At 43.9% G+C, this 24,732-nt stretch overlaps 1 protein-coding gene across 2 annotated transcripts in view; it reads left to right on the top strand.

Annotated features, from left to right (window-relative positions):
* The window catches only part of brun (trafficking protein particle complex subunit brun), a 461,018-nt gene that overhangs the window by 258,284 nt on the left and 178,002 nt on the right, over positions 1-24,732 (top strand). For both annotated transcript variants that reach the window (XM_075865888.1, XM_037419219.2), the window contains exons 12-13: positions 4,101-4,311; positions 15,474-15,600. In XM_075865888.1, coding sequence (XP_075722003.1) covers positions 4,101-4,311; positions 15,474-15,600 — 338 coding nt within the window. The remainder of the gene's footprint in view (positions 1-4,100; positions 4,312-15,473; positions 15,601-24,732) is intronic.

Below are 24,732 nucleotides of genomic sequence, written 5' to 3'. Positions count from 1 at the left end.
CTATGTGTCGAGTGCATGAGTGTCGTGGCCTCACAAGTTTGTACTCTTTTGATATGACTTATATAACTTTAGCAATCTTCTCTCAATTATTGAATCTTCAACTTGCAGCTTTAGAAATTTCTCAGAACAGACGGCCCAAACCTCGTGACGTGTTGTAATTGTGTTCTGAGGCAGCAAATTGACACTACATCTTGTGCTATGCAATGCTATTTTAAGCATGGCAAATGGATTTAACATTTATGAGCAGTGTGGCCAAAATAGCTCCCACTGAAAACTACTGACTATCAACTTTATGCGTCCACTAACACTCTTCGCTAACCTAGTCAAATCATGATCAACCCACAAAGAAATAGCGTGAGATGTTATGTTAGACATAGAAACCCACAAATTCCTCAAGTTCTTCCATACAGCCTTGGCAGCCTTGACATCATAGAGCCTTTTCGTCATAGGCACAAATCCACGCTTCTTTGTTCGACACCAGCAAGTGCAAATCATTCTGCCTACCCTGCTCACAAGATCACGCCCACTCCAGCTTTCTTTCAGAACCGACAAGCTGTCAGTTCCATCCAGAACAAACCTCTTCTGGTCTTCAGCCTTAGTACTGCTACCCAGCCATCTATTCAAGGAAAGTACTAGCTCATGCGCAGGAATGGTAAGGCTAAGTGCTAAATTTTGGCCCATTGTTGTGTACTCGAGGAGAAACTTTGTAGCAAATTTAGAAGGTGAGAAAACTGATAAAGCCTTTCAGGCAGTTCAAGCAGTGTGGCTGACCCCAGTGTGTATTGTTGCAACACAAAACACATTTAATATGTTGAATCATTCTGATTTACTGTTCACGATTCACCAGATGTGATAAGCATACATGTTGAATGCTATTTGTTGCAAATGCAGGTGGCTAGGCTACATCACAATGAACGAACAGAAGTCGACCAGCAAAGGATGTGCATTTATTTGAAGCACTCGTACTTACAGGAAAGCTGGGTTGAGGAGAAAGAACAAAGAAAAATACAACACGTGTGCAATGTTCTAAAGCGATGTAGCAAAAGGTGACTTGCAGGTTGCAGCATTTCTTGTCCTTTGGAGCCTCTTAATGCCTGAATTATGAAATAGCCTAATAAAATAATTTTTTTTCCAAATTTAAATAGCAACCTTTATTTGATTCTGGAGTTAAATTATCTAAAATGCAACTTTAGTGCATACATCACAAATTCTCCATATGTTGCATGTTATATCTACTCGCGTAATGAACCCACTCGCATAATGACCCTACTGCCAATCTTCGTCCTTGGAAAAAGAAAAAAAGATCTGTTAATGTATCTGTTTGTTTTATTTCATTATGATAGCTACTGCCATGGACAATCAAAACAACATTATATGAAGGCATTAATCACAAAGTAACAACACAATAAAAGCAAAAACACAGTTTCACTACCATGCTAAACAGTTACGAGCAGCACAAGTGTGGGCGATGTCGACCAAAATTTGAAAATTGCGCCTTTTGCGGCAAAGCATCATTCTTCGAATGCAGGAAAGACTTCTTTGCTGATAGCGCTTTGTAAGCACAGCGGCACAAAAACAAAGCAAAAAACAAAGCGTGTGGCCTTCGAAATGGTGGGCGCGAGGGGTAGAAACACGCCGAGTGTTAGCCGTCTTTGAGGTCATGCAGGCTGCGTTTTTATTGTCGAGTTTGTCATTGTGAACTTAGTTGGGACACCCTGGGACACCGGCTGCGCAAGGCGCATTCGGCCAGTACGCTAGCTACACGGCTGGTTACAAACAGAATGCACTAGAGCATTGTAACCAAGTCGCTGGACGACACTTCCACATCGATCTGTGCACTTTCAATACGGGATGAAACAAAAAGAGCTTTGGGCTACAAAAAGGATTTGTTTTGCATTTCACGGGCTAATACAAGCAAAGCCGCTCGTGAAATTTTCGCTGCTCAAACTCTTGTTACTTTTTTCTGTCGTGTAATCAACCCTCCCCTAAGTTGGCGTTAATTTTTCTGAAAAAAAGATGGGTTCATTACGCGAGTAAATGAGGTAAGCAAGAACCGTGTAACAAAACCTTACTTCAGAATGACGTAACATGTCGTAGTTCTGTCGTAGTTTTGTCATTACCCTACTTAGGTTTCACCAGCAGGGCTTGTTTGAGGCTGACCAGCTCATAGTCAGGCTTTTGGCTTTCTTTCTTCGATTGGAACTGCAATCATTGAGACACCACTTCAGAAGATTGGAATGAAAGGAGTTTTTTGAAAGGTTTGTTTCTTCGTCAGGCAATGTTAGTAAAACCAACAAACCAAGGAAATCAAAGGGGAAAGTATTTATTTTTGTGTTAAGTGTAGTGTAATAGTTTCAATTGAAATAAAAAAAATTAAAATGGACAAAAAAACCACCCTTTTCATCAGGGTTGTACCCACAACCTTAAAATTTTTAGTATTCAATGCTGTACGGGTTGAGCTCTGAGAGAAGGCACTCTCTTCTCGTCCACAATGTAGGGTATTTATGTGCACCGAGTCTCTGGAAGTGTTAGCCATTGCCACCCGCGGCCAAGCCGGTGGACATGGAGCTCATGATAAGCATCAGTAAGCATTGGACACGTAATTTGAAAGTTGTGTGTTCAGATCTTGCCGTTTGATAGGGCGATTTTTCGCCCACTTCAGATCCTTTAAAACTAGGCCAATATTCTCAAAAGGCAGTTTAAAAAACACTATTTCTTGTATTTTCCTTGGCTTGGTTGTCTGTTGGTTTCATTAGTGCTGTCTGCTGCAATAGTTGAAATGTGGTGCATATGGGGAGACAGCTGCTATGCAGATTGCAAGCAATAGGCTTTCACTTGTGCCCTGTATTCATAAACTCTGCCATAATCCAATAATAGCTTGGGGCAGGCATGGAGTGCCACTGGTCTTCTCATTGCTGAAGAAGCTTAGGAAATGTGCTCTTTCATAAGCAGCAACAAGAAGCTTTCCTACTAGCAAAAACATGAGACTGCTTTCATAAAAAAATCAGCTTGAGTTGATGTGAGCTCAAGTTGATGTGATTTATTGATTTTCATTTACACACGCATGTACAAAGAAGTAGTAAAGGGTAAAAGTTTACTACATCCTTCTTTCCTGCTGTCACAGCGCACATTGTGCAAACTGGGCAAATATTTAAATAGTTAGTTTCGAGACCAGTTTCAAAAAAATAAAAAATAAACTATACCCAAACCAGAATATAATGATAGCGGATGTAACAAAATACCAGTTATAACGAAGTAATTGAAAAATACTCTTGCAACATAGTGTTAGGAATATACTTTTATAATAAATTTTTGGATATAACACAGATATTTTTCATCAGATGCAACTTTGATATAAAGAGGTTTGAGTGTAGTATGCACACTTCGTTGCAAATTTCGCATATTGTGACTTCACGAGCACCTTTGAACTTTCAGCACAATTTTGTGTTTTGTCCTCCCAGTGTTCTTCTATCTCTTGTTCTTTCTTCTCCACCACCTCACATGTAGGGTAGCTTACCGAGCCGGCTAACATTCCTTCCTTTCTCCTTTGTTTCTCGTTATTTTGACTCTGGCACGTGGTTTTGTGACATATAGACACTTGGCAGTAGCGCAAGAAGAATGACAAATGTTGCCCAAGAAGCTGTTTAATCTGAAAGAATGAGTCCCAGTGTGTCAGCAAGCAATCCTTAACTTTGTTCTTTTCAAAAGTGCCATTTCTGTATTCAAGGCTGTAACCAACATATTCTGTCTTCGTGATAGTGGCTTCACTTATGCAGCATACATATAACTTTACATATAGTCACACATTCATATAACTTTCTGTAATTAAGTGTACTTACGTAAAAGCATTAAAGCCACTGAAAGTGAGTGCTATGTTTGATGGATGAATTGAGCATGCATGCATGACTGCGGCCCTCTCTTAATTATCTAATACTCTATTTAAGCGTAGCACTTGTGGTCCAATTTCTGAATTGATGCGTGCATTATTCAGTGATTTATTGCAATGGGTGGCTGTGGAAGAGCTACGCTTAAAAGCAGGCCAAACTTTGCTGTGCCCTACTGTGAAACCACACCCTAAAACATGCGCCCTTGAAATGCAGACGGTTCCAGCCACAGGCTCTGGCCCCACACCTGCGGCCGCTGCGGCTGGGCTCCACACAGGTGGGGGGCAGCAGCCCGTTCATCTTCTCCCCACTGCAGCCACATCGCCGCCCGGGACGTGCACCTCTGCTCTGGGTGCAGGGGGAGGTGGCAGCCGTTGCCTTACAGCTCTGCAACCCGCTGCCCACTGAGCTAGCCATCCAACACATGGTAAATTCGATTTACTGCTTCTTTTTCCCATAGGAAAGCTTGTTCGTGTTTGTTTGTGTTGTAGGGCTCTCTGTATAGTTGCCCAAATCACGCTTTTAAAGGCATTTCAGCATTGCTTAAGACATGATGCTCTATTCACGTTGTCAAGAGTGTAAGTGCATACAAAAATATAAATAATGCAAAGTTTTGTGCTAGCAAAAAAAACTTTTAGATGAAAAAACACATTTCATGATTGAGTCATGCCGTATTATGGATAGTGGTACTGCATACATGAGCCAACCATTGATTAACTTGCATAAAAAAGACATCAAATGGCTCAACAGTTATTTTTCACATAAACCTGTCTGTGTGCTGAATTGATAGGTTTACCTACTGCCTGGGCATGCACTGATAACTTTTTTGCCTTCTTCTTTTTTCACAGTTGTGCTTCTTTCCAGCCATTGCAAGGTGCAATGCAATTCTGAGCGTATTTTTTTATTATAAGCAAGTATGCTGGTAGTACAACCCTCGTAGTTCCGAGCCCCCAATTTCCTTCACTTCCGCTCATTCAAAAATTATAATAAAACGGCATTGCCTTTTCCACCTGTAAGTCTGCAATAACCAAGTCATGTGATTATAAGAGGCTATCGAATGTACAATCACAAATCCTGAGGCCAACAGAAACTAATTAGCTGGAAGGTGTTGTTTTGCTGGCTTGCCATAAGCTTATGCGAAATTTGAAGAGTGACTTGAGAGATAACACAACATCAGCCAAAGAAAAGGAAAAGAATAAATCTGTCATTTTACCTTACGTTCACCAACTGTCGCATAGGCTTAAGAAGGTGGGTTGACATCATGGTATTAAGTGGTTTTCGCGTCCAAGAATAAGGTCCGCAATGTTTGTGCAGTAGTGTGGAATTGCGCCACTGCCCAAAAAGTTATCTGTGCATGCCCAGGCTGTAGGTAAACCTATGACTGCATGTCAAGGTAACCTATGACTCTGTTAAGCACAAGAGTATCGTCACGGGGTCGTGATGTGAACGAAGGGAGCAGGATTCAGGTCGAATATGAAGTTTTGTTTATTCGGGCCAAACTTGTGGCCACGCAAAAGGAAAGTCAGATTACAGCAAGACACTGTAACTTATAGTAGTGAACAGAACGTCGGTCGTCGATCAATTGACAAGCGGCAAAGCATGTCGGCATTTATGCACTTGTCATAGAATACTCTAGCATTATTGCTAGTGGTGACGTAGGTTCCAGAATAATCTGTAATGTTTAAGAGGCGGGCGCAATCTTAACGAAATGATCTACTGCCGTCCCAAAGCTTCTCGAACAGTGTAGGCGTGGTTTGCACTGAGAATTACTGACAGTAAAATGGGGTGATAACAAAACATGAGAAGAGAATGTGGCATTGCCCCCCTCTCAAAACGGCATTGTTCCGATGCTTTAACAAAAGACGAAAGTATAATAATGAATAAAATAAAAAATAAGTACATGCAATAAAGCACAGCGACGACAACAAAATATATGTTCACGCATTAAATGGCTTGAGGCGCATGACATGAACAACTTCAGGTCGAGCACCGCGCCGTTGACAGTTCGTAATAACGTCGGGAACAACCTCGTAGTTGAGTGGGTCAATACGTCGAAGTATTCTGTAAGGTCCAAAGTACCGTCGCAAAAGTTTTTCTCTAAGCCCAAGTCAATGTATCCATGTCGATACCCAGACACGGTCCCCAGGCTGGTACTCCATGAAGCTTCATCGAAGATTCTAATGACGGCTGTCGGTCGTCTGCTGATTCTTGATGTGCAGGTGGCTGAGTTGACGAGCTTTCTCGGTGCCCTGAAGGTAGGTGGTGACGTCGAGGTTCTCTTTGTCAGTGACGCTTGAAAGCATAGCGTCAAGCGTCGTTGATGGTCTCCTTTTCTAGACCAACTTGTACGGCGTCATCTGCGTCGTTTTTTGGATGGCCGTATTGCACGTGACAGTCACGCACGGAAGGATTATATAAGCATATCAGCGATGGTCTTATTAAGGCTTTCAGTGAGGCCATTGGTCTGTGGATGGTAGGTGGTGGTCTGGTGGTGACTTGTCTGGCTGTAGCTCAGTATTGCCTGAGTTGGGTCCGCTGTAAAGGCCACACCTTTGTCAGTAATGAGGACCTCTAAAGCTCCGTGATGCAAGACAATGTTCTTGACGAAGAACTTTGCTACCTCGGTGGACGTCTTTGGACAAGGCCCTTGTCTCGGTGTAGCCCGTGAGGTAGTTGGTAGCTATGACAATCCATTTGTTCCCAAAATTCTATGTCGGGAACGGCCCCAGTAAGTCTATGCCGATTTGCCGGAACGGCCTCACCGGCCGTTCCGGCAAACCGCGCAACACTGGGCTAGAGAAATTCGGCTGGCCTAGTCGGTGGTTTCTTTCGTCGTTGGCAGTCCTGGCATGTTTCCGGATAACGAGTTACATCGGCAGAAAGTACTTTTCCTATATTCTTGCGAGCGTACAGGAAACACCGAGGTGTCCAGCCATCAAGTCCTCGTGTAGAGCATCTAAAACTTCTGGACGTAACGCTGAAGGTACCACGGTGAGGTAATTGGCTCGATGTGGTGAGAAGTTTTCTTGATGAGGACCGCGTTACGCAACAAAAACGATAGTCCTCGCCTGAATACCTTTGGAACAACGGCAGCCCTGCTTTCGAGGTATCCCACAAGACCCTTGATTTCAGGGTCGGCTCGCTGTCGTTCTGCAAAGTCATCGACGCTTCAGGTTCCTAAGAAGCAGTCGCCATTCGCGTTGTCCTGTGGCAGTGCGTCAATGGGGGCGGGGGACAGGCAGTTAGCGTCACAGTGCCTTCGCCCCGACTTGTAAACAACAGTGATGTGAAATTCCTGAAGCCGCAGACTCAACCAAGCGAGGCGACTTCAAGGGTCTTTCAAGTTAGCTAGCCAACAGAGGGCGTGGTGGGCGCTCACAGCTTTTAAACGCCTGCCATAGAGATAGGGGCGAAACTTGGAGGTAGCCCAGATGATGGCAAGACACTCCTTTTCTGTTGTGGAATAGTTGACTTCCGCCTTAGATTATGACCGGCTCGCATAGCCGATGACCCTTTCAAGCCCATCAATTTTCTGCACCAGGACGACTCCGAGCCCTACACTGATTGCATCCGTGTCGATTTCCGTGTTGGCGTCTTGGTCGAAATGCGCAAGTATCGGCAGCGTCTGCAGACATGGTTTTAGTTCTTGAAATGCTTCCTGCTGCGGCATTTCCCACTTGAACTCGACGTTGATCTTTGTAAGGTTAGCGAGTGGCTCAGCAATGCGAGCGAAATTTTTGACGAAACGCCTGAAATAGATGCACAAGCTGAGAAATGCACGACTTTCTTCTCGCGCACGACTTTCTTGTCGCAGACAACTGTATTGTGTGATTTTTTTTAACGCACGACTTTCTTGTCGGCGAGCGGCGATAATTCAGTGATGGCTGTTGTCTTCTGCAAATCGAGGCACACTCTGGACTTGGTTATCTGTGTCCCAAGAACAAGAGTTTCTTGTATGCAAAGCTGCACTTTTGTGGCTTCAAAGTGTGCCCCGCCTTGGTGGTCTAGTGGCTAAGGTACTCGGCTGCTGACCCGCAAGTCGCGGGATCAAATCCCGACTGTGGCGGCTGCATTTCCGACGGAGGGGGAAATGTTGTAGGCCCGTGTACTCAGCTTTGGGTGCACGTTAAAGAACCCCAGGTGGTCGAAATTTCCTGAGCCCTTCACTACGGCGTCTCTCATAATCATATGGTGGTTTTGGGACGTTAAACCCCACAAATCAATCAATGGCTTCAAAGTGAGTCCAGAGGTCTTGATTTATTGAAGTACAATTTCGAAGTGCCTGAGATGCTCATCGAAGTTTGAGGAAAACATGTTGACATCGTCGAAGTACATGAGGCAAGTTTGCCACTTCAGTCCAGCGAGCACGGTGTCCATAACATGCTGGAGCGTCGCAGGCGCCGAGCGAAGACAAAAGGGCGTGACCCTTGACTCAAAGAGGCCATTTGGTGTAATGAAGGCAGCCTTTCTCAATCTCGCTCGTGTACTTTGATTTGCCAGTAGCTTGTCTTGAGGCCCATCGATGAAAAGTATTTCGCATTGTCGAGTCAGTCTAGGGCATCGTCTATTCGGGGGAGACGTTATACGTCTTTCTTCAAGAAATTGTTGAGGTGCCGATAGTCAATGCAGGAGCGTAGTGTTCCATCCTTTTTCTTCACTAACACCACAGGTGATGCTCATGAACCCTTTGAAGGCTGGATAATGTCGTCCTGTAGCATTTCGTCCTTTTGTTTCTTTATGGCCTCGCGTTCTGGCATCAAAACTTTGTACGAGCTCTGACAGAGTGGTCTCGCAATCGCTTCTGTAAGATTCCTTGTTTCGCGGCAGGAGTCTGTCGCATCCTTAACGACGACGATAAGCAGTTCTTGTATTTCAGGAGCAGGTTTCTGAGCTGTTCTTGTTTATGCGTCGGGAGGCTCAGATTAACGTCGAAAGCCGGTTGGATGGCTTGAGTCATCGGAGTAGATTCGGAGAATCGGTGATAGCAAAAGCATTGCTGGCTTTCAGTATCTCTTCGATGTACGCAACCGTCATACCTTTGCTAACATGCTTGTACTTGCTGCTGAAGTTTGTCAGCATCACTCTTGCGTTCCCTCCTCTCAGCTTGGCTATTCCTCTGGCAACACAAATTTCACGGCTGATCAACAGGTGCTTGTCTCCTTCATTGATGCCTTGCAAATCTGTTGATTCTTGAGTGCCGACGAAAATGCTGACGCTGGAGCGAGGAGGAATGGTGACTTGGTCTTCCAGCATATTTAAGGCGTGCCTTTTTGGCGGCTCATGCAGTGACAGTGCTTTTTCAGTGGATAGTGTTATCGACTTTGTTCTCAGGTCAATGACAACATCATGAAGGCTTTAGAAGTCCATCCCAAAGCTGACATATCTCGAGCAATGCTCTAGTACGATGAAGCTTGCGGGATAAATTTGGCTGTTAATGGTGATTTTGGCTGTGCAAATTCCTGCGGGCGTAATTAGATGACCTCCAGCTGTACGGATTTCGAGGCCTTTCCAGGCACTCCTAACTTTTTTCAACTTCACGGCAAATGTCCCACTGATGATGGAATAGCCGGCACCGGTGTTGACGAGAGCTGTGACGCTGTAGCTGTTGATAAAAATGTCGAGGTCGCTAGTTCGTCGCTTCACATTTCAGTTTGGTCGTGACGTCGGATCACGGCTACGATGGTTTGTACCGCTGCTTCAACGTTGTGTCATCAAACCGTCTTCTGGCCGTGATATTTCGACATCGAGATTACGTTGACATTGCAATGAGTTCGCGAGGTTTCATCGCAGCGTCGTCGTTGGCAGCAGAGGATGTTCAGCAGTTCGTCGTACAGCAGCGGCATCTCCATCGGTTGCTGCATTTAGTTTTCCCTGTACAGGCTAGGTGACAGGCCCGGGTTGGGCCAGTGTGCGACTGCCAGTGAGGCGACATGTAACGGCCAGGTGATGGTGAATGGGAAGAGCCTCAAGTCGTTTATTGCGCTGCTGCAAGATAGTAGGCAATGTTGCGGGGTCTTTCACTCCACTGTGGTCGGGGGTGCGCGACATGTCGGTATTTCTTGGAGCGTTGTGCTGGCCGTCAGGTGGACAGTATGGCGACGTTGGTCGTGGCTGTGGTGTCTGGCAACAAAGATACGGTGGCGCGGCCTCTTGACGTGGACGCGGCAAGGGAATGTTGTGTTTGGCTACAGAAGCATAGCTCATGGCTTAGGCTGCGCTGGTTTGTTGTCCAGAGAAATCGCTAGACTTGCTGGTGTACGAGGTCGGTGATCGGGTCAACTGGATGCTGTGAGGCTGGTAACAATTTACGGAGCTCTTCTTGTAGAATCTCTCGTATTGTTTTGCGAAGGTCATTAGAGCCGAGAGCATGAAGAGCTGGGCTGTCTTCCATCGTTCGGCGATTGTACTGGCGGGTTCAAATTTCCAGCATCTTCTCGATTGATGTTGCTTCCAACAGGAATTCCATGACGGTCTTCGGGGGGTTTCGCATCAGTCCGGTGAAAAGTTCTAACTTGACCTCTCGCACGAGAAAACAAACTTTTTTCTCCTCGAGCATGTCGGGATCAAATTGGCGAAACTGTCGCATCAGTTCTTTCACGAAGTCACATTTTAGTTCAGAAGTTGCACCCTCATTTTTTGCAACGTCCCAGCTCTTTCCTTGTAAGTGATGCTTCTGAACGTGTCCTAGAAGAATGTGCAGCCGAAGAGATCTCAGGTTTGAAGGGCAGACTCTCGATTTTCAAACCAGGTCCTGGCCACATCTTTTAGATAAAAGTAGACGCGACGGAGCTTCTTTTTTGTGTCCGAGTGGTTGAGGGCGGCCACTCAGTCGTAGGTCTGCAGCCAAGTTTCTGGGTCTTGAAACAATTACCTACGAAAAATCGGTGGTAAATTTAGGAAAATTTAAGTCCCAAACAGAATCTCATGCAAATTAGGGTGTTTGGTTGTTATCTCATTAAGTAGGTTGTTCAACTTGAAAGAGAAGTCGGGAGCACTTTGAGGGGACCTATAGCAAATGCCTAGTAAAATCGAAAGAGGTGAGGCATGACAGTCAAGTCATATGATTTGTAGATCAGATACAAATTTTGCAGAGATACAGGATATGTTTTGACTCACGACAACAAGTACCCCTCACCCCCTTGTGCCCCTGTGATCATTTCGAAAAAGTTCAGTTTGGTAGGTTAGCGAGAACTTCACTGTCAGTTACGTCTCCTGTAAGCCATGTTTCAGTTAATATTAAAAGATTGCTGCGAGATGACGAAACCAGATTAGAAATGATATCATGTTTCGGAAGAAAGCTATGTTAGTGTAGATAGCTGAAAGCGGCTAGTTTGATTGCAGAAAACGCAGCAGGCGGGAGGGCGCATGTTGATGACTGGGCAATCGCTGCAATATGTTTTTAATAGGTTCTGTTGACTGGTCAAACACGTATCGTTTAGTTCCAATGTGCAATGTTTTGAAGCACAGAGAATAGGACAAGGATTTAGGTTTGGCGAAAGCGATAAGGTGTTTGCGAGCAGATCTGATGGATTGCGAGAAATCCTCACCGACGCTATATTGGCTTCCTTTAAATTTAGGGCCATTGCAAAAAAGGGATTCTTTGGTTTTGAAACAGGTTAAATTTTATAATGAGTGGCCGAACATGGCGCTCTGAATGGCGTCCAAGACGATGTGCACGTTCAATGTGACTGCGATCAATGATGACGTTCAAATGCTCATTGCAGTGGCGAATGATGATTTCCTCCGATTCGGCAAATGTTTTTCTCGGATTGGGATCAGGGATGTTATAAAATATAAGATTGTACTGACATGACCTGTTCTCGGCATCTTCCATTTGTGTGCAAGGCGATCGAGCCGGCCTGCTATTAGGGTGGTGTCTGATCTTACTGTATCTAAGTAGGTTCGTAAGGTTCAGATAGCTTTGCAATGCTCTTCTATATCGATCATGCGCTTACATACGTCGGATAGGGTTTGGTCTGTTGCTTTTATTTTGCTTTTTTATGCCTAAAACTTCGTTGATCAGCTTTGACTGGCCAGCTGTTAGCTTTCCCAACTCCATCGTTACGTCGTATCGGGAGGGAGGGCCAGGGTAAGTTTCTATGTCACCCGACAAGAGCAACAAAATTTATAGCAAAAACACTAATAATAATAAATGCTGCTGCTGATGATGATGATGATTAATGCATTCAACAACAATTGTAGCACAGCACCGGGGGTTCGGCAGCTGTATCAAAAAGTAGTTGCTTGATCTCTTCTCAAAGGAATGATATGGTCCACTAACCTGCATGGCGAAGCACAGCGGATTAGTGGTCTGCGCTGAAGCACAGCCACCGAGCCCACAGATCGCGGGTGACGACAGGGGCAGTTTTATAGCTGACGTGGACGACGATATTGCAGACGATGGCACTTTCCACGAAAAATGCAGATCCAGAGTAGGTAGTGGCGGCGCTGTTGAACACGATGAATCAGTTGGGACAGGTGGAGGCAAGGGTCTTGCGCCGGGCTGACTGCGGTAGATTCTTCGGATGGCGGTGGCTTGAGAAAACCCTAGGATTGCAGGCAGAAGAATTCCGGTCAAGAAACCGTGTACCTGCATGGGGAAGCAGAGCGGATTAATGGTCTGCGCTGAAGCACAGCCACCGAGGCCACCTTTCCAGGGGACTGTAGACAATGAGCTCTTTTTAATTTTTAGTAGTCCCTTTAAACTTTTTAAAAGCGATTTTAACCCTGTTTGGAGTTTGAATACAATTTACAGTTTTGTAGTCTTGAAAGTAAATGAACTAAACTTGTGAAAGCAAATAAAAATGAAAATTATCTAATTTTGGAAAAAAAAAACTTTAGTTTTTCAAATTGCATGTCCCCTTAGATGTGATACAATGCCATTAAAAAACAAATCTTTCTTTTCTTCAATCAATAATATTGTTAGCATCAAGTCAGTAACGATCACAATCGATGCTATTGAACGTTCTTTTGTCACAGCGATATTACATAGCGCGCATCATTTTGTGGTTTGGAGACAACTGTTAAGACGACAGAATGTTCTAGTGACTAAACGACAGAATGCTGTAAAGTGTGTAAAAGCACTCTGAGCTGCTGCCGCCTCAGCACACTTCAACCATTGCACAATCACAAACATCTGCATTGAATCACAATCTTTTATTTAAGTATTCGGCAATCGGCAAAGATGATGCTGCATTTGGTGCAAATAACAGTAAAAAATGGCTTCCACTGGATGAAAAAAACTCTACAGTAATACCAAATTGGTGCCTCTCAGTCTCGGTGCTGCGGTACATCGCCTCTCATAGCGAACGGTGCCTTGTTAAATTTTTGGTTGGTTTGTCGTAATTGTTATGTCCCAGTAGAAAGCAGCCGCAGTTGGACGTGCATAATAGAAACGGCTAGGTGGGCAAATGAGAAAGTTAGGTGTACAGATGAGATTAGGAACTTTGCGGGCATAAAGTGGCAGCAGCAAGCGCAGGACCAGGTTGACTGACGGAACATGGTAGAGGCCTTTGTCTCGCAGTGGATGTAGTGAGGTTGATGATGAGGATGATGACGATGATGATGATGATGAATACATTCGGGCAGTGGTACTCTTTACTTTTTATCTTTAGGTTGTCACTGACTGTAGTTGTTTTCGTTACAAACACTGAACCCAGAAAAAGGACATAATTTGTGGTTTTTCACTGTCGTGTAGCAATTAGGACATAAATGGAAATCAATCGAGGTGGACGAAAAAACATGTTTTTTTCTTTTTGCTGTTTGTGGTATTCTTCAGGTTGTGTTTAAAAAGAAATCAGTGCCACTAGCATTTTCCCTTCATTTGTAGCAAGGGTCTAAGACCAGCATTATTGAGGCTTTTAGATAGCATACAAGGGTTTGTTGGTTGGCTGCCAGCTTTTCAACAAGATCACATGGTGCCATCTGGCGTGATGAGCATGCCACAGTGGCCACCTTGGTTACAAGTGGCACCCTCTCAGTATTTCCCTCGCAGAAATACCCTACCAAGTGGATGCCCTGCCACTACAGCTAAATTGGCAGAGTACTGGACGTTTAGTTTGAATTTAGTCGATTCGGGCCTCGCTTACTGCAGAAGTGTTTTCTGACCCAGATTTTTTTATGTCGTAATTACTGTACAGTAGTTTCAAATAATGTCCCATATGCTCTTCTTGATTCGTTAGATTTTGATGTATGACATGTATAAACTAGGCTTGTGCAAATATTCGAATGCTTTAAATATTCGAATGAATAGTTGAGTATACGAATTTCATTCAAATTTAAATTATCAAATATTTTCAAAGTATTCGCATTGAACGAATAGGTGTATAATAATCCGCATGTCATTGCTTCTAAAGGTGGTTTAACTGCAATGTAGGCATGCTAAGCCGTGAAAGCACTTGTCCAGGGAAAATTTGCTTTGCCGCGAAGTCGCTCTTCAAATATAAAGGGGCCCTGCAACACTTACTGAACATGATCAGAAAACGCTGCCGATCCGTAGTCGAGGCTACCGAGAACACGTGAGGCAAATATTATAGTGCAGCATGTGGCTGTAATTAACAATAAGTTTTCAAAGCAAAAAATTGCTTTCTTTCTGCGGCAAATGACACTACAAGCTCAAAAATCACTTGTCAAAGCCAAGAAAGAATATAAGACTCTGGTCACAGCCATTGGCTGACTTGAGCATGGCACGCTCGTGATTACTGGGGCCGCCGCGGGAGGCTGCCCCTTGCCTACAAGTATGTGAGTGATCGCACTGAAAAACGGCATATCCGAATAAAAAGAAAAAAGAGGTGCTCAAGGGCACGAGGTGCATCTGACGTATTTTCTTTTGCCGTGCCATTCCTCCCTGCTTAGTTTCCAGCTGTTTCGTTGGCACGAGAAGAGAGAATGCAATTGCAGTGTGTGACAAATTGTTGGAACTCCGCTCCTATCAAATCAATTCTTCATTTGATTAAACTTGTTATGATGGCTTATATGCTCCAAGTATAATAAATTTCAGGACGTTAAGTATCTTATACATTATCATAGGCATTCTACTGACACTACTACTCAAGATTGTTTCGACTTCCTCTGGACGAAAAAAAAAAAGGCATTTGCATAGAGCCCCTATTGCAATTCAAAAGACATATTGTGCAGGTTAGTTAGGCCATGATAATTATTCCTTTTTTTTATATGTCCTACTTATATGTCCTACATACCATTTGAATTCGATTCAAAATTATTCGTTACATGTCCTACATACCATTCGAATTCGATTAAAAATTATTCGGTCAAAATTGCTATTCGCTTCGAATCCGCGTCAAACCTAAAATTCACTATTCTCACAAGCCTAGTATAAACATATGGAACAAAATAGGTTAGTCATTTTACACACAAGTGCCAGTGATGCCAGTGTCGCCTTATTATCGTATGTGTTGACCTGTCCAGAGACAGTGTGGTTGTGAGCCCAATTTATACAGTTTGCCTTCGCCAATGGCAACATGTGAGATGACTAGTCACTTTATACTCATGGGAAAAGCCTTGTGTCCATCCTGGACTATGTTTTAATTCTGGCTTGGGCCTTTTTGCATGATTGATCTCACGGTGCAGTCTCTGTTGGCGGACGGTGTGCCTCTGGAGAGCTTCCCAGCATCCCTGGAGCTGCCGCCGGAGTCGAGCCCATACCCTGTCAAACTGCTGGGCACGCCCAGAGCCATAGGGCAGCTCCAACTGCGCGGTAAGTTGAAGGACGACTCAACTTGTAACGTATCTTTCTGAGTGAGTTGGTTCATAGTAATAAGAAAAAAAAACCAGCGAAAAACCGTACGAAGACAGCGAAGAAGAACAAGTACACTGGACAAGTGCTGGACATACAGCTGCATGCTTATTGAAGAATTGTACTCACCCCAACACATGAAACAACAGCGCATGCGTAAAAAAGTACCATCTGAGCCATGTCAACCTTGGGCACCTAACCGTCCATATCATGAAACGTGGGAAGCAATGATAAAATTTAATGCGTGGCTTACCTACTATCTAAAAACGCAAGCTCTCTCTCTCTATGAGGGAAACTGAGGGTTCATTCACACATGACAATTTGCCCTGCTTCCTGACTTCGAAGGCCTCACATATCTCTCGTTCAATCTTGCTTCTATATTTGCCAATCACGATTGCTGATTTGCAATCTAAGATGCAGCCATAGCATTTGCAATGCAGAGGCAAGTTTTCACCAGTGCCTGTGGGGAGGAGATAGTGGTGTTCAGGCAGCCTGTCATTCAGACATTGACTTGTCTGGCTAATATAGACACAGCCTCATGACAAGGTAGTTAAATATACCACCGAAACAGCACCATGTGGACACGATAGCATGGCCGTGACTATGCTGGCTTATGCCCCTTTATATATGCAGATTCTGCTCGGGTGCCTTTTCATTAGCGTTGGATCGGCAGGACAAGTGAATGGCGGGCAAGGCTCTCCGAAAGCGTCAGTGATCATGCTCACATTCTTCAACGCACCAAGTTGTTCTCGCAACGCAAGCGTTGTTCCTTGCCAGCCGTGGCTGAATCTACACGTGGATAGTGCCTACCGCGCATCATCTTCAGGCAACCTGACGTCACTAGGAAAGGACCGGCATACCTGGTTATTGGATTTAAAAGCAGCAGCGACAGCGACTGTCTTCAGTGGACACGGTAGCACGGTCATGACAACGATGGTTTACGCCCCTTTATATATGCAGATTCTGCTCAGGTGCGTTTTCATCAGCATCGGATCGTCAGGAAAAGTGGATGGCGAGCAAGGCTCTTCGAAAGCGTTAGTGATCAAGCCTACGTTCTTCGACAGACCAAGTTGTTCTTGCAACGCAAGCGCCATTCCTTGCCAGCCGTGGCTGAACCTGCATGTGGACAGTGCTTACCGCGCATCATCTTTGGGCACCCTGATGTCACCATGAAAGGACCGGCATGCCTAGTTATTAGATTTAAAAGCAGCCCTTGTCAAGATTACCTTTGTCTTGTCGTGCTGCTGTGTCCACATACCAATGTGAAATGTATCAGCGAATGTTTTTCCTTGGTAGGAATGTTGTTATCATTATCGGGAGACGTTGAAAAAAACACCGGGGCTACAAATGCGAAAATGATTAAGGAGCTTCTTGAAACACGGAAGGTAATCTTGAGCTAGCTTTTGGAAATTCAGGAGAAACAAGCCTCTTCTAAAGCAAGCTTGGTTCAAATGAATATTAGACTGTCAATTATAGAAGAAAATCTGAAGAAATTTGGAGCTGTCAAGAACAGACATACAACGTTGAGGGCAATCTACATGAAAGAGACAGGAATATAGATTCACTCAGCCAGATGGCAGATGATCTAGAAAATAGATCCAGACCACATAACCTAATAATAAGAGGCATTAAAGAAGAGGGACGTGAAATTGTTGAGATTTTGATCAAAAAGGTGAATGACGATGCGTTTAATGGTATCCTGAGACTCAAAATAAATTCAATTGAAAGATTACATCGCCTGGGTAAAAAAAACTGGAGGTAGAGACTGTCCTATAATTATCAGATTAGCTGACTTCCGAGATAAAACTAAGATCTTGGGTCATTGTTCCATGCTTAAGGGATCGAACATAAACGTCACGAGGATTTTTCTAAGAGGATTGTTGAAATACGAAAAAATCTGGGCGTCTTCGCAGGAGAAGCGGTCAAAGGGATAAAATTAAAATCAACAATGTCCTTTATGCATGGAATGATGACTCGAACAAGCGCTACGAGTGTCGCGCTCATCAACAGAGTGATTCTGCTGGAATTTCAGAAAAGGAATGCTTTAAAGTATTTAATGTGAATGCTAGAAGCATTTTAAATAAGGTCGAGGAAGTTGAAGCACTGATTTTGGCATGGCCTGAGGCATGGCTTCATAAAGACATATTAGACAGTGACTCCCAAATTTTATGTATTAGACTCCCAAATCTTATGTTATAGTCAGTAAAGACTGATATTTTAGTGGTGGGGAGGTTTACATTGATTCGTGACGATATTGAGTTTACTGTACTTCCTGTTCCTTATGATACAAAGGCAGTGTGGATTAAGGTAGTTTTAAAAAAATGCGTAATCTACATAGGGGGTTTATTTAGGCCACCGAATTCGCCCGTCCAAGTTCTTTCTAGTCTCCTGTGCTTTACGGACAGCAATATGAAACATAGTGATAATAATATACTTTTGGGAGACTTCAACTTGCCAGGCATAAACTGGAACGACTGCTCTCCCGGAGCGACAGAAATTTCGAATAGTGAAGCACTCCTTGAACTGGTTTTCTGCTTTGGTTCAAGCCAGGTAGTGAACGACTATACAAGAGTCAGTATGCATAGCACATCCATCCTCGACCTTGTTTTAGTGTCTAATCAATCGTTGCCCACACTTAGGCACTGAAATTTGGGATGGTATCTCTGATCACAAACTGGTAGTCATGTTTTTGACTGTTTCTTCCACCGCTGTCAATCATTCCTCAAAATATGTTTTTAACTTTGTTAGAGCAAATGATGTTGGAGTACTGGAATTGTTAAAAGACTCCTATGAGTGTTTCTGTGAGTTCTATAAGCATAATCAGGAGCCAAGATTATCCCTGGAGAAATTTTTTCAATGTGGAAAAAGTCTTGTATTGATCGCTTTTTACCAAAGTGTCTTAAGAAAACTAGTGAAATAAGTCCTTGGATAACAAGGGAAATAATTCACTTAAAAAGGCAATTAAAACGAAAATTTAAAAAACAATAAAATTAATTCTACTGTACAAAACCAATCAGCCATTCGAAATCTTAGAGTAGATCCTAAATTACTTTAAAAAAGTCTAAACAAGGGTTTTTTGGCATCACACTCCCAAAATTTTTAAGGGAGGCACCTCATAAATTTTGGAGATGTGTTAACCCATCAACAAAAGCTCGCTCACTGACTCAGGCTGCGCAGTTCCCCGCTGCTGTGACTTTTAATGAATACTTTGCTTCAGTGTTTATTGATGATAATGGCTTTTTTCCCAGCATTGTTTCACCATTCGACAGGCCAGCTGTAACTGACTTAGTGATTACCAAACAGGGTGTCTTCAACCTCTTGCTCAACTTGAACTAAAAAAAAAAAGCCCTGGGCCCGATCCTATCCCTAATGAATTTCTGTAGATACACTGAATGGAATTCCAAATATCTCGCATTAATTTTTAGGTCTTCTCTTCTTCGGCGTTCCTTAATCAAGGAGTGGAAAATAGCTAAAGTGATTCCTATTCCTAAGAGTGGTAGTTCTGACAATGTAGCAAATTATCGGCTTGTTTCAATTATCAGTACTTGCTCAAAACTACTTGAACATATCATTTCGAAACATCTTTTAAAGTATATGAATGAGCGTAATATTTTATCCAACTGCCAACATGGTGATAGTTATAGCGTGAGAACAAAACTAGGACACAAAGACAAGAAGGATTCTTGTCTCTGTGTCGTTGTTTTGTTCTCATGCTATAACTTTCGTCATGCCATACCAACTAGACCAAGCTGCCACACTTCTATGCCAACATGGGTTTCGACAGGGTTTGTCTACAACATCCCAGGTCATTGAATTAGCCCATGACTTTTCAAAAAAATAATAACTCACACACTCGGATGGATATGATATTGGTGGACTTCTCAAAAGCTTTCGATAAGGTGTCTCACAGTGTATTACTTGAAAGAATTGATGTTACGTTCCAAAATCTTTCCATCACAAACTGGTTTTCATCAATTTTTATTCTCGTTAGCAATTCGTGGAAATCAATAGCATTAAATCTCCTGTTTCAGCTGTTAGGTTGGGAGTACCCCAAGGCAGTGTCCTGGGCTCACTTCTGTTTCTTTTATTTACAAATGACGTTCCGAATGAAATCGACGTTTCTATTAGGCTATTTGCAGACGATTGCATCATATACAATTAAGTTGACACAAATTTAGGAAAATAAAAAAATGGTGTGATGAATGTCAAATAGTGCTGTACCCCTTAAAAACAGTAGTTATGACAGTCACTAGGAAGAAAAATTACTTAAACTATACTTATTAAGTACCTTGGTCTGAATTTTACAAGTGATCTTCTCTGGAATCATCACATAGATTATGTGTGCGCAAAGGCCAATAGTGTCTTATGGAGTCTTAGGGGCCATTTGCCGTTTGCGACCCAAGAAACAAAGTGTTTAGCTTACAAAACGCTTATTAGATCTATAATTGAACATGCAAAAATTGTGTGGGATCCATTCACGGTTACAAACATATCAGAAATTAAAAAAATTCAGCATTTAGCAGTCCGGTTTATATTTAATAAATATCGGTGGAGAGATTCATCTCAACTGGGTGTACTAGTGGAGCTACCCATGATTCAAGCTAGAACAAAACACAAAAGACTTAAGTATCTTTACATCATTATTAATGACCGTGTTCATATAAGGTACGCTGAATATTTCGATATTTTTCGTTCTGAAACTTCCAGGCATTGCCATTAAATGTTTATTTCTGCGCCTGCTGTATCTACCGATTGTTTTAAGTGTAGTGTTTTCCCAAGAGCTATCAATAAATGGAATTCGTCGAGCCATGAAGCTGTTTCATGATCATCTATAGATATGTTCTTAAAACACCTAGCACGTATTCTCGTTTGTAATTAATAATGCTTTATTTGTCTCTGCATGCCCTAATGCATTTAATGGTTAAGTTCTTGGTAGTGTTTTAGTTTGCGTTTTTTTTTTTCTTTTTGGATGACTTTATTCTTGCCCTCTAACTTGTTACTCCTGATTATATTTGTTAACTATGTTCTCTTTTTAGAGGGATTGCTATGTTTTCATCTACTTCTTTTTCCACTCCTGTAATGGCCCTATGGAAGAGCTGACAGTATCCGTAAATGAATTAAAATAATAAATTTCATAAAGACGGGTATGTGCTTCTTCCTGCAGACGCTGCTTGAGCAATTTTTTTTTGCAAAGCTATGCGCTTGGAGAGCCTCGAGAGCTTGCATGGTGCAGACAACACGAGCCTGAAGCTACTCCTTTTGGCCACCCTTTTTAGGCCGTGTGATATTCCTTCCAAATATGGCATCACTGCTATGTTACATATTTTTGGAACACTGTCTGCTGAGTCACCTGTATTCTTTGGCTTTCAAAAAGCTGAAAAGAAAACTGAAAACAGAAAATGAACTCAAACGGAAATAGAAATGAACGAAAAGCTGGAATGACAAAAAATTAACACGAACCACTAGTTCTGTCTGAACCACAAAGTTCGCCAACATAGCTGCTGAACAGCGTCGTGACTCATCTCATCTTTGCCGCCTATTATAGATGGCCTCCAATCTCCACACCTTGACCATTCCCTACAAATGTTCGTTCTTCATAACGACATCTTGCACTGCTACAACGCATGCCCTGAAGGTTCTGAGCGTTTGCTTATTGTTCCTGTGCGTCTCTGCTCGGATGCTTGGCCCAGCTTCATGATGCACCTAGGACTGGACACTAAGGTGTGTCGCGAATTTATGACCACATTTGCCCACAATTCTTACCCAATCTCTACCATTCTGTCGGACAGTACGCAGTGGCGTGTGACCTCTGCCAGAGGTGCAAGATACCTACGCTACTGCCTGCTGGTAGCCTTCAGCCCATACCAGATAAACCTTTTTTCTGAGCTGGCCCCGACCTTCTTGGCCCTTTTCCTGAATCAGTTACTGGTCATGAATGAATTTCCGTCGCGACAGACTACACAACGCGATATGCCATCTCACGAGCGCTTTCCACCAGCTATGCTACAGACATCGCTGATTTAATTCTTCATGACATCTGCCTGCGCCAAGGTGCTCCCTGTCAGTTATTCACAGACAGTGGCCATATATTTTCTATCTAATGTAGTCAACAACCTCTTGCGATCCTGCTCAACCACTCATAAGTTCGCTGTAAGCGGGCCTGCAGTCGGGTGATGAACGTTTATTGTCATTGAAGCAAAGTAGATATAGGTAAGAATGGGGATGTTACAGGTCACGTGATTTTAACGAAATGGCCGGTGACGTCGGAGTGACTTAGCCATGCTACATCTCCCTTTTCTTAGGGAAGCAAATAATTACACTGGTCTTTCTGGTTGTGGGTAGCGGCAGGGCTCCCGGCGTGGCCTTGTGGTTCTCCATAGCTCTTGAGTGGGCTGGGCGTCGTCTAGTAGTTCGGACCCGTCACGAGGTCTCTCTTCGGGATGTGTAGGTGCATCTCGCAGATGCTCGCGTGTGCATCTAATTTCCTGGCCCTCTTCCGTCTTCACCACCACGGAGCGCAACCTCATCAGCTGGCCTTGGAACGACCGCAGGTGTCCAGGTCTTTTCATAGGTATCGTATGTAGTCACCCTCTGGCCAGGTGATAGAGGTGGCAAGTGCCTGGAGCGGCGATTGTAGTAGATCCTCTGGCATTGGCGGATTTCCTGGAGACGGTTATGGACGGCTCGGCTGGGCACAGTTTCCGGCACCAGGTGGCCTGAGGGTACGGGCAGCAGGGTCCTCGTCTACCTTCCCATCAGTCTCTGCACAGAGGATTTTAAAACAGAATCTTGCGGTGTATTACGCCATTCAAGCAGAGCCATGTGGAAATCAGACGCTCTAAGAGAGCACTTCTTTAATAGCTTTTTTGCTTCTTGCTCGGCCCTCTCTGTCATACCATATGAGCGAGAATGATATGGGCTTGACGTTACGTGGGTATTGCCGAGCCCATATAAAAGGTCTTTGAATTCTGTGCTGTTAAATGGTGGCCCATTGTCGCTGCACAGTTTAAGCAGTAATCCATGAACCGAAAAAAGTTCTGTGCACCAAGACTTCAGCTGATTAGCAGTGGTATGGCGAAATTCCCTTATTTCAAAAAAGAAGGAATAGAAATCGACAATAATGGCAAACTGTCGGCCCCCGTAAAAGAATAGGTCCATTTCTACAGCTTCCCAGGGCAAGTTTGGAACCTCATGGCTCAAAAGCGGCATCTTTGCGTTTCGGGGCTGATGCTTTTGGCACATTTTGCAGTTTCGGCAAAATTGCTCGATGTCGCTTGCTAGGCAGGGCTAGCACATGACGCTTCGTGCCCGCGCCTTCATCTTATCGGCTCCAGGGTGTGCGACGTGCAAAAGAGCCAATATTTCTGCTTTCATCGAACTTGGTATGATCACCTTGTTGCTGCGAAATAGAAGCCCGTCTTGTGCGTGTATCTCCTCCTGATAAGACCAGTATGGGCAGATGGCTTCTGGAACCTCGTGCTTCTTGTCAAGCCAACTGGTTAGCGCATATTCCCGCAGCTTGGAGAGAACGGTATCGTTGTTGGTTGCTGCGAGAATACTTTTTAGACGGGGTTCCGAGACTGAAACAAATTCCAGCACATTTACTTGAAACTGCGCAGTTTCCTCGCACATGCTCACTGTGCTCGGAAAACACGACAAAGCATCAGCAAGAAAAAGATCTTTGCCTGGCTTATAAACCAGCTTGATTAGATAGCGCTGCAAGGTATGCCTCATGCATTGCAAGCGAAGGAGACACTGATGCAGCGGCTTGTTAAGTATTGGTACTAAAGGCCTGTGGTCGATCTCTACAATCACTTCTGCCTGACCAAAAACATAGTCATGGAACTTCATGCAACCATGCACTATCGCCAACATTTCCTTCTCAATTTGTGCATAGTTTTGTTGCGCCTCTGTGAGCGAGCGGGACGAAAAAGCGATGGGGCGGTCTCCTTGCATGAGAACTGCGCCGACTCCTAATTGGCTTGCGTCAACCGAGAGAATGAAAGGCCTTTTAAGGTTGAAGAAAGCCAAAACGGGTGCTTTTGTCAAGGATTGACGCAAGGTCTCAAAACTCGTTTGCTGCGCCTCCGTCCAAACCCATGCAATGTCTTTACGCAACAGTGTTCGAAGCGGAGCGGTTACCTGTGACATGTTGGGAATGAATTGCTGCACGAAATTCATCGTACCAAGAAATACTTGCAGTTCTTTCTTGTTCTTCGACTCCGGTATTCCAAGTATGTCTCGTACCCTCTCCGGATCAAGGCGTAGGCCTTCTGTAGTGAGTATGTGTCCCATATACCAGACCTTCGGCTGCAGAAACGCACTCTTCTTGGGGTTAAGTCGGATGTTGTGCTGTTGACACCGGGATAACACAAGTTTTAAGCTGCTGTCATGCTCTTCTTTAGTTCTGCCCCATACTAATACGTTATCCATCACAACCGCCGCTCAGGACAACCCTTCCAAAACGCGGTGCATTGCTGCTTGGAATATTTCTGGGCCCGAAGCTATTCCGAACGGCATGCGAAGGAACCGATAGCGACTGTATGGAGTGCTCATGGTGCAAAGTTTGGAGCTCAACTCGCTAAATCAAATTCGCCAAAACCCTGAAGCTGCATCAAGCGTAGAGAAAAATCTTGCTCCGGCAAGCCTAGGAGCGACATCCTCTAACGTTGGCATGGGATAGTTTTTACGGAGTATGGCTTGATTGAGCGATGTTGAATCTAGGCAAATTCGAACTTTGTCTCCTTTAACAACGGTAACCATATGGCTGGTCCATCCTGTACGCTCAGTTACCTTTGTTATGACGCCCTGATCCTCCATATGCTGAAGTCCGCTCTAGTCTTGTCCTCCAGGGCCACGGGGACTCTTTGAGCTGGTACGACGACACCCACGGCGCCGGGCTTGAGTTTTATTTCGTACTCGTAGTCCTTGAGCAAACCCAGTCCTGTGAAGACATCTGTGAAAGGTTGGGCTGACTGGTAAAGTTGATCGACATCAATTTGCTGTACCCAGCGGATAAATTCAAGGCGTTCGGCTGCTGAACCACTCAGAGTCACTGGAACACTTTGCTCTATGATGTAGAATGTTTCGTGG

The sequence above is a fragment of the Rhipicephalus microplus genome, chromosome 6 (assembly GCF_043290135.1).
Source record: "Rhipicephalus microplus isolate Deutch F79 chromosome 6, USDA_Rmic, whole genome shotgun sequence".
Taxonomy (NCBI): Eukaryota; Metazoa; Arthropoda; class Arachnida; order Ixodida; family Ixodidae; genus Rhipicephalus; species Rhipicephalus microplus.
The sequence above is the reverse complement of the archived record's forward strand: the minus strand, read 5'-3'. Positions and strand labels throughout refer to the sequence as shown.